This window comes from Hemitrygon akajei, chromosome 8, assembly GCF_048418815.1.
Source record: "Hemitrygon akajei chromosome 8, sHemAka1.3, whole genome shotgun sequence".
In the NCBI taxonomy this organism is placed as follows: Eukaryota; Metazoa; Chordata; class Chondrichthyes; order Myliobatiformes; family Dasyatidae; genus Hemitrygon; species Hemitrygon akajei.
In genome coordinates this window covers 49,008,197-49,018,062 of record NC_133131.1, presented here as the reverse complement: position 1 = coordinate 49,018,062, position 9,866 = coordinate 49,008,197, and the positions used below count along the sequence as shown (strand labels likewise).

Here is a 9,866-nt window from a genome sequence, read left to right as displayed (position 1 = left end):
AAAGATATTTGCATTGATGGGTTGTAGTCAGAGAGGCAGAAGAAGGAAGTGAATGTGGAAATGGGTACAGAATTGATCATTGAGAAGCAATCGTTTATCTTGATGCTGCTAACACACCTTAGTCAACAACATATATGTGCATTCAGGGTAAAACATCCTACAGAAATCTATTTCTTGCAACTTATTTTAAATGCTGGTTGAGCAAAACCTTTGTCAACATAAAGTAAATATTAAGGTGAAGGAATATAAAGTATTGAGGAATATCAATCAATAAATACTCTATATCATCATATCCATGGGTGGTCATGAGATTTTTAGAAGGTATCATTGTGCTTCTTCTAAAAATACTATATTAGTGAGTTGCACCATTGGCTCCATGCAAGGCATTTAAGGACATAAGCAAGAAAAGACCAAGGATATCACACTGAGCTGAACACAATGGTATGAGCTTTCAACCAAGACAGGGAACTGCTGAAGATACATCCCTCAGAGCACCATCAATAAGCCTTTGTTAACTAATGTACATAAAAGCATTCAATCAATATCTGGTATGGTCCATCCGATGCCTGGAGAGGACTTGATGAATCGCAGATATGACCTTACTGCGATTCTGAGTACATAATTCATGCACACATTTTAGGATATGAATCAAATTTGTAACAGTGAAGGCAAACATGCTCAATGAATCATACTGACAAAATATACAGAGGGATCAAGAGGGTGAGTAGGTGATGGAGAGTACCTGTACTTCCTGGACTGAGGCATACTTCATAATAAGAAGTGTAAATAAATCAACCTTGTGTAAAAATCCATTGGAGTATAGCTGGTAAAGGCACCAGAAAAAAGTAGACAAACCTTGTATTTTTGATAACTTATTCATTCTAACAGCTTAGACTATTTTTGATGAAAGGACATTGATCTAGCAGAGGTCGAACTAAATCTTGCATATTGATTAACTCTGTACAGATCCACCAGCCCCATGTTCTGCTGACATTGAATATATAACATATAACATTTGAAATATAATATAATTAAGCACTATTTAAACTATAACATTAAATATGTAAATTATAATTCAAGATGCATTGATTTATTTATATAAATGTCATTATAATTAGAAATAATGAAGATAATTTATAGTTTTATTATAAATAGGTATCTTTCCAGCTATCAAATCATTTAATCTCTTAAAAAACAGAAACATTTCCAAATCTTGTTTTGACGGTGGAGAATGTTTGCGTTGACAGTTATTACATAGCAGTTCAGTAAAAAGGGTCAGAGACATCTGTGATCTTTTGCTTTAGGACAAGTTCCTCCCACTTAGAAAGCTGATGTACAAAATCGCGACGTGGGCGAATGGTTCCTTTGCATTTATGTACATGCGCCCAGACGACCTGAGGGGGATGAACATTGAGGTACACGTAAATCATCTCCAAATGCTGCTTTCAAAAAGATACAAATAAAATACTATCTATTTCTCATTAAATAATTAAGGAAGCTGTGATTGGTGCAATATTCCTCTTTGCGAACATGGTAAGGTTTAGTTGAGATTCAGGGGTGGGCAAGAGTGGAGAATGCAGCAATGTATGCAACTGCCTCCTTTCCAGACCTTTTGCTGATCATCATTTAGAAATATTTATTTGAAATCTAATCTTACTTTAGTTACCAATTAAAATACCGGTAACCAATTCTTCAGGCTGGATCAGCTCTGCTTGATTCCAGACTTCTGCAAAGAGCTCTGATGCCGATGTTAACTTAGACCTGTGAGAACTCAACTAGAAATGAGGTGGACACAATTGCAAGTAATCACTGTGAACTAGTTGTTGTCAAGCTAAACAAAATAGGTTATCAAGGTTCATTGGTCCCAAGTCCCTATTAAGTATCTTAGTCATTTAAAGATTTGGGATTATAAATGTAAAGAAGAAAGAAAATAGAAATCCACACTCAACCTATAGAAAGAAGAAGAAATTTCTACTCCCTGCATTGGGATGGTGGAAAAGAAAAAAAAGATTCCATTTAAAGAGCACTCAGAGCATTGTCACAGAGTAAATATTTCTCATGAATGTTTCCAAAATAAAAAGCAGAATTACACTTAAGCATAGAAAATATGATGTTTCTGGTTTCCTATTCTATTACTAATTCAGTCCATTTCACTGCTGGCCAGAAATGTTGGGTTCAATAATGATCTTATATTCACATTGACCAATATCAGTAAAAGGAAAATATTTCCAATGATGCAGTCTGACAGAGTAGCATCAATAGTGATGGAAAATTAACAAACTGCAGATTCCAGAAATCTGAAATAACATCATAACTACTGGAAGATCAATATTCCTTCATCAAAACTGAATGGAAATACATGATGTCTTATTTCTATTTTTATCTTTTTTAGATAATCAGCAAATGTTTATTTTTCTGCTCTCATCAGATGACAGCAATAAAAATGTTCATTCAGATAACCCAACAGTTGTTCTGTGATTCTGCAGTATTGAGCACAGGGTGGCTGTTGGTTCTAACACAACAATATTTTTTCACATAATTGTCTCATTTACCTTTAGAGGAAGTTTCTGAGAATGAATGAGGTAGGCCATCACTGTAATACAACATCGGCTTATACCCAGAGTGGAGACGATGCATACAGCACCTTTATCCAAGTGTTCATCTGTGTGCAAGAAAGTAATGGAGCGTGATTCCGGAACCCCTCAAAGTCAGGTGTTAAATAACAGCATAGATTTCTTAATTATAAATGATCAAAACAATTGCTGTAAAGTTTAAAAAATATTAACACACATTATCAATTAGGAGTGTACCTGGACTGTAGATCCTGAAATCACTTATTGACATTGCAGAACATCTAGAAACCCAATGGGATCTAGAGATGAAACGTGAAATGCAATGCTGTACTTTGTGGTATCAGCTGAGATGGAGCAAGTGATGCATTGGATGCTTCTGCTTCCTTCAGCTTAATGGGATGCACAAGATTTGTACAGGCCAGTATGGAAAGGAAGATGTTTAACGTTGGTATAGTTCCCAAGAGCTGTGTTTTAAATACAAAGCAGCCATTGTAGGCAGTGACCGGTATTAGGCATATTACATCAATGCTTTTGATGACATTAATAGGAGCGTCCACATCACCAAAAGCATGCCTCTACAGGAGCCTCTGTTGAACTTTAACAAAGTCTGTGATTGAGCTCTGCCTGTAAAGGTTGGGTTTAGTAGCATTGGAGAAAGAGTGATGTCACATTTGTGAATATGTTTAAATATACTGAAATTGGTATGTCATTCAGATTAATGATTATTAATAGGCAGGCAGGTCTAAATCGAGTACACGCTTTCTTTGGAGTAATACTTAATTAAATTAGTACCTCACTAATTATTAAGTGTGAATAGCTGCCACACTTTAATCAATGTTTGAATTTTCTACACCCAAGCCATGATTACTTTACCTACTTTTTGATTTAGGAAATGGGTAACATTTTATACCCCAGCCCCAATCACTCTCACTCTGCAGAGCACAACATTGGCACAAAAAGCCATAAACTGATAAATTGCCTCAGTGGAACTTATTGGCCTAAAAACAAATTGATTGTCCATAATGCAAAGCAAATGGTGCAAATCTAAAATGGAAACAGGAACTTCAGTACATACTTGGTGGGTTAGGCAGCTCTACAAAGAAAGAGAAAAATACAGGTCATGATAAAAGTCACAGATTGAAACACTAACTTGAGATGCTGCAGGACCTAATGAGTAATTTTTCAGCATTTTTCTGTTTTTTTATTGCATCTTCCTGAATGTTACTTATTATTTTTCATGATACACAGAGTGCAGAGCTCACCGTTGATCAAAAGAATAAACGTGGATTTAAGTTAAAGGGTACAAACTATTTTTTGCATTACACACAGCCTTAGCAAGCAGCAAAAGAAATTCACCATTAACAGGGCTACTAATTAAACTTACCAAGAAAGTTACAAATCAATGGAAAGTGGATGAAGAAATCAGTTGTATCGGAAGAAGAAATGTGTAAAACTGTAATATTTTGATCTTCTGCAAAGCTAAAGAAAGATAAAGAAAGTGAAACAGCTGTTTTTTGTTGTGAATTGTGAAACACACACACACACACAGAATTATCTATATACGTGCACAGGAAGTCAGTATATTCTGTTCCAAAAACAATTCTAATTAATTGGATCATGGCTGTAATTAATTACATCATTGGATGCATGGATAAAGCAACATATGTTTATACTTATGAAGGCTATACAAAATACTTAGCTCAAAATACTTTTAATTAAAAAAATCTATAGATATATCATTAGAAGTGCATTGTTAGTTCTGTGGAATCAAATCTATTCTTGTCCTGGGAGTAAATATCAATATCATGGCTAAGAAAGGGTGTACTCTTGGTGTTCATCTGTTCCTTGATATTCTCATTCAGACTTCTGTTAGTCATATTGACAAACTTATTACAATGCTAAAGGAGGCCATTCAACCCATTGAGCCCATACTAGCTCCCTGTAAGGCAGACCAATCAGTCCAATTTTCATCTTCTTCCCCTGTGGCTGTTCAAGTTCCTGTTTTGATTCTTTCAACATTTAATTACTTGAGTTGTGGGAAGAAACCAAAGCACCTGAGAAACCCACTTAGTCACAGGAAGAACCGTCATACTCCATGCAAACAGCACCTGGTGCCAGTATTAATCTTGGGGCCATGGATCTATGAGGCAACAGCAGCAAAATGCAACCTTTAACACTGAAGACTATTCAGCCCATCAGGTCCTTGCCAGTCTTCAACAATTGAATGGTATCATTCTATTATCTCACTCCTTACTTCCTGGTAGCCCTCTAACACATTCCCATCAATTCTCTTTTGATTTTATTTTGCCCCTAATCATTCTGCAGTAATTTAAAGTCAACAAATAAGTTACCAGCTCAGCTCAAAGATGTGGAATAAATCAAAGTAACCAGCAGATAACCATGTAATGATGGTACAGTAACATCCTGAGCTATGACGTTTGTCTTTGTGATGGTCAAATTAAACTCCATTAGATAGCACATTGTCTGCTGGAGGAGTTCAATGTTATGTCGCATACAGGGTAATTCTCTGATGAGGATCTAGTACCTTCAATCTCCGGTATACAAGGATGAAGTGATTTCTGTAGACTGTCATGTGTAAGTAGTGGATGAGCTGAAGGTTCATGAGTTCAAAACTACTGCAAGGTTGCTACATTTCAATCCGCATCATTGCATCCTTGTCTCAGTTTCTTTTCACGGTGGCAATTTATCCACAGTACAAGACATAAACCTCATTCATTTCATATCGTTATCATAGACTTCCCATATGTCAGCCTCAGAGTGTGAACATCTTCAAAAAAAATAAAGAATACCTTTCAATTACTCACAATATCTCTTTATCATGACAGAGGTTGACATATGCCTTGATCTTCAAATCTTTCCGAATTTGTGAGTTACAGGATTGTTTGTAGTCACTCATGTAAAGTTTGGCTGGCAAAATTTCAACTGGATATGGTTCAAAGGCATCCAGCTCCTGTAGGCAAGAGAACTGTCATGTGTTAATAAACTGATCTTGCAAGGAAATAGCAGAACTGCTGGCTTTTCTTAGCACTTGCTAGGATTAGGGATTTCCCGCATGAGAGTGACATCTCCCATGGGTCTGTGAACATAAAGTCATAAATTTACTGACCACTTCTTTATGAAGCATGATTGTTACTTGCTGGCCACAAATCCAAGTCAGCACATGACAAACTAGTTGGACCTGGTGGAATCAGTTGAATGTGTAGGTTGGTGTGGTGGAATCTACAATAGCAGACAGAGCTCTTGACCACATCACATCTATCTCCCACACCTCAGTTCACACCCATCTCCTCCTGGACAAAGCAGGACAGAGATCCCCTTAATCTTCTGCCCCACTAGTTCCCACATTCAACAGATCGTCCTTTGCAATTTCTGCCTGTTCCAAAAAGATTCCGTCACCATTCTCCCCTCCCTTCCCCTCCACTTTCAGCATTTCAAAGGAATTGCTCCCTTTTCTACTGTCTGTTCCACTTTTTCGTCTCCATATTACTGCACCTACCCATGCAACTGCAAAAGATACGGACCTGACCTTCCCACCATCCAGGTGGGACAACACTAGTGGAAGCATTGACTTACCTGCACTTTCTCCAACCCAGTGAACTACATTGTGTCCATAACGTGGTCTCTTCTAAACTGGAGAAACTAAGTTTAGATTGGGTGATTACTTTATGGACCACATACATTCTGTCCTTGATGCAATTCTGGGCTATTTGCCATCTTAATGATTTATCCCACACCCATTCTAGCTGATCTGTCTACAGCTTCCTGTATGGTAATAAAAAGGCCCAATGTAAGCATAAGCAACATCTCATCCCACAGAGGGGCATGTTGTAGCTTTCCAGATATAAATCCTCCAACTTAAGATATCTCACTTTCTCTACCTGTGTCCAGGATTGTCAGTTCTGTGATGCTGACTCTTGGTTGTATCTCTTTATTAGCATAGCCAGGCCAACTGGACATATTCTTCAGCTCTGCATTTCACTATGTTTCCTTGTTTGTATTCTGAGTCTCTTACCACTCCCATTAATTCACCAAACAGAATGATGACTACAAACTATCTCCCAATTTGGAGTCACCCCATAAGAGATATTCCCCTCCCTACCTTCTCTGTAACTTAAAATTAACTTCTTTTCTCTTTTACTAGGTTCTTACAGAAGGTCTTTGTTTCTCTTTCCATGGCTGAGCATTTCCAGCATTTTTTTTTGTTTTGGTTTGAAATTTTAATATGTAGACACTTTCTGCAGGTATAACGGCTAATGACCCCAAAGTCTACTAGCTCCCACATGTTATAACACATTACATATCTTGCCATTTCTAACAAATCTTGCTTTATGTATTCAATTAGCTCAAGTTTCTATGTATCTAATAATTAATTTTTAAACCAGCTTATCTACCAAAGGTTAATTTATCTATCTTTATAATTCTTTCCATAATTTGTAAACTTAGTCCATAAAACATTAATTTTTATGATGCATTAGATAGAATTTTAAATATTTACAACCTTCAATGTATGTACATGCATATTGAAGGCACCTTCTACCCCTCTATTACATCTAGGCTGATTAATTTCTCAGCAAAAACAGTGGTTATGATGATTTCCATGTAGATTTACTCTCATAGAGTTATACAGCACAGAAACAAGCCCTTCAGCCCAACTTCTCCATGCCAATCAAGGAGCCTTCCTGATCTGGTCCAATATGCCTGCATGTGACCCATATCCCTCTAAACCTCTTCTATGTACTTGACTAAATAGCTTCTAAATGTTGTAATTGTATCCACCTCTACCACTTTCTCTGGCACTCACTCCATTCCGGTATACTCACCACCCTCTGTGTGCAAAACTTGCCCCTCAGGTTCCCTCTAAATCTTTCCCCTCTCACATTAAACCCATGTCCTCTAGTTTTAGACTCCCCTACATGGGAAAAATAGACTATCACATTCTACTTTATCCATATTCCTCATGATTTTTAAAAATCTCTATAAAGTCATGCCTTAGCCTTCTTTGCTCCAGGAAAAACAGCCCCAGCCTATCCAGTCTCTCCTTATAACTTAAGCCCTCCCATCAAAACTACAACCATACAAATTTTTCCTGCATCCTCTCCAACTTAATCACATCTTTGCTTTAGAATAAAGATCAAACTGCACAAAATATTCCAAGTGTGATCTCACCAACAACTTCCACAGTTGCAACAGCGATGTCCCAACTGTTGTATTCAATGCCCTGTCCAGTAAGGGTAAACCCAAACCCTTTCCTTATCACCTTGTCTACCTCAATTGCCACTTTCAGGGAACTATGAACTTGTACCCCTAGGTCTCTGTTCTACGATACTCACCAGTACTCTATCATTTGCTGATTAATCCTGTTCTACTTTAACTTCCCAGAGTGCATCACTTCACACTTCCCTGAGATAAATTCCATCTTCCATTCCTTAGTCCACTTTTGTAGTTGTTCTTGATCCATTGCAATCTCAGACAACCTTTTTCACTGTCCACACCACCAATTTTAATGTCATTGTAATCTTACTAATCATGCCATCCACATTCTCATCTAAATTGTTCATATATCTGACAAACAATAAGTACCCTTTACCAATCCCTGTGGCACACCACTAGTCACAGTCCTCTAATCTGAAGAACAACCTTTCACTACCACCTCCGACTCCTTCCAGCAAGCCAATTTTGTGTCTACTTGGCGAGTTTAACCTGGATTCCATGTGATGTCATTCTCCCAATCAGTCTACAGTCTGGAACCTTGTCAGAAAAACATGCTAAGGCCCCTGTAAGCAACATCTACTGCTCTGTCATCATCGGTTCCTTGGTTTCCTTTTCAACGAACTCAGTCAAATTCATGACACATGAATTCCCATGCACAAAACCATGCAGACTATCCCTAATCAGCCCTTGCCCTTCCAAATGCAGATGGATCATGTCTCTCTAAATCCTCTCCAAGAGCTTTACCACTTCTGATATAAAGTTCATTAGCCTGTAGTTCCTGGCTTGTCCTTATACCTTTTCTTAAATAAAGTTAATATCCATTAGTGGGTACGGAAGGGCACTGTGATCATTAGCCATTGCTCCTCTTAAAAAATGATATATTTATACAAAAATTACAAAGCATAAATGTGATCTGTACTTTTGAAAACTGGATTTACCATTTTCGGGAAGGCCAAATGGCTCAAAATCATCTAGTTGTTCAACATTCCAACTCCACACAACCTACTGACCTTACCTGTGGCATGTAAAATATTTTCTGTGTCCTAAAGAACGGATAACAAGCAGAAAAATATTCATATCCACCATTCAGGATACTGATTGGCTGTTGGCTAACAACTTCTACTAGCTTTGCATATTGGATTGCAGGACCTAGAAATGACAAACATAAAGATAGTGACATAAACATTTAAACAAAGAGTATGGGTTATCATAAAACTTTAATATAAAGTAATTATTATAATCCTAAGCAAGGGATGGAATGACAGGTTGGAAATTCAAAGATAAGGACTCTATAACATGGGAGGTAATCTTTAAAGAAAAGCATCAGGATCTCTCTTAGAGATCAGTCTGAAAGCCAGGATCAGTGGAACGAAGTTATGTTCCACAAATAGAGCTGGATCAGTTTCAAGATGTCTGTTATTTATATGAAGAATGTATGGGGAATCCAATCTAAGAACAGAAGATAAACTGGTAGTCTGAAATTCAGATGTCAGCTTTTGTCAGCTCTAACAAGTGTTATAAAGTCATATATGTTTCCCTGAATCTATTCTCATCTCCCTTGATTTATAGCATCTTAGGTGAAGAGAATAAATGCAAGATTCATAGACCATAAGATATAGGAGCAGAAATAGCCATTTGGCCCACTGAGTTTGCTCTATGGCTGATCCATTTCCCTTCCAGCCCCAATATCCTGCCTTCTTCCCATAACACTTGCAGCTATGATGTTGTGACCATTACAGAGACTTGGATGGTGCAGGGGCAGGAATGGCTACTTCAAGTGTCAGGCTTTAGCTGTTTCACAAAGGATAGGGAGGGAGGCAAAAGAGGTGGGGGCATGGCACTGTTGATCAGAGATAGTGTCACGGCTACAGAAAAGGAGGAAGTCATGGAGGGATTGTCTACGGAGTCTCTGTGGGTGGAAGTTAGGAATACGAAGGGGTCAATAACTCTACTAGGTGTTTTTTATAGACCACCCAATAGTAACACAGACACTGAGGAGCAGATAGGGAGACAGATTCTGGAAAGAAGTAATAATAACAGGGTTGTTGTGGTGGGAGATTT

General features: G+C 37.7%; 1 protein-coding gene across 4 annotated transcripts in view; it reads right to left on the bottom strand.

Annotated features, from left to right (window-relative positions):
- Positions 1–916: 916 nt before the first annotated feature.
- The window catches only part of styxl1 (serine/threonine/tyrosine interacting-like 1), a 34,004-nt gene continuing 25,054 nt past the window's right edge, over positions 917–9,866 (bottom strand). For 3 of the 4 annotated variants that reach the window (XM_073053808.1, XM_073053810.1, XM_073053809.1), the window contains 5 exons: positions 8,821–8,954; positions 5,399–5,544; positions 3,958–4,052; positions 2,553–2,662; positions 917–1,394 (listed from right to left, as the gene is read on the bottom strand). In XM_073053808.1, coding sequence (XP_072909909.1) covers positions 1,263–1,394; positions 2,553–2,662; positions 3,958–4,052; positions 5,399–5,544; positions 8,821–8,954 — 617 coding nt within the window. In that variant the 3' untranslated portion in view covers positions 917–1,262. Of the gene's footprint in view, positions 1,395–2,552; positions 2,663–2,843; positions 3,038–3,957; positions 4,053–5,398; positions 5,545–8,820; positions 8,955–9,866 lie in introns of those variants that run through there. The other variant, XM_073053811.1, reaches the window with a different exon arrangement.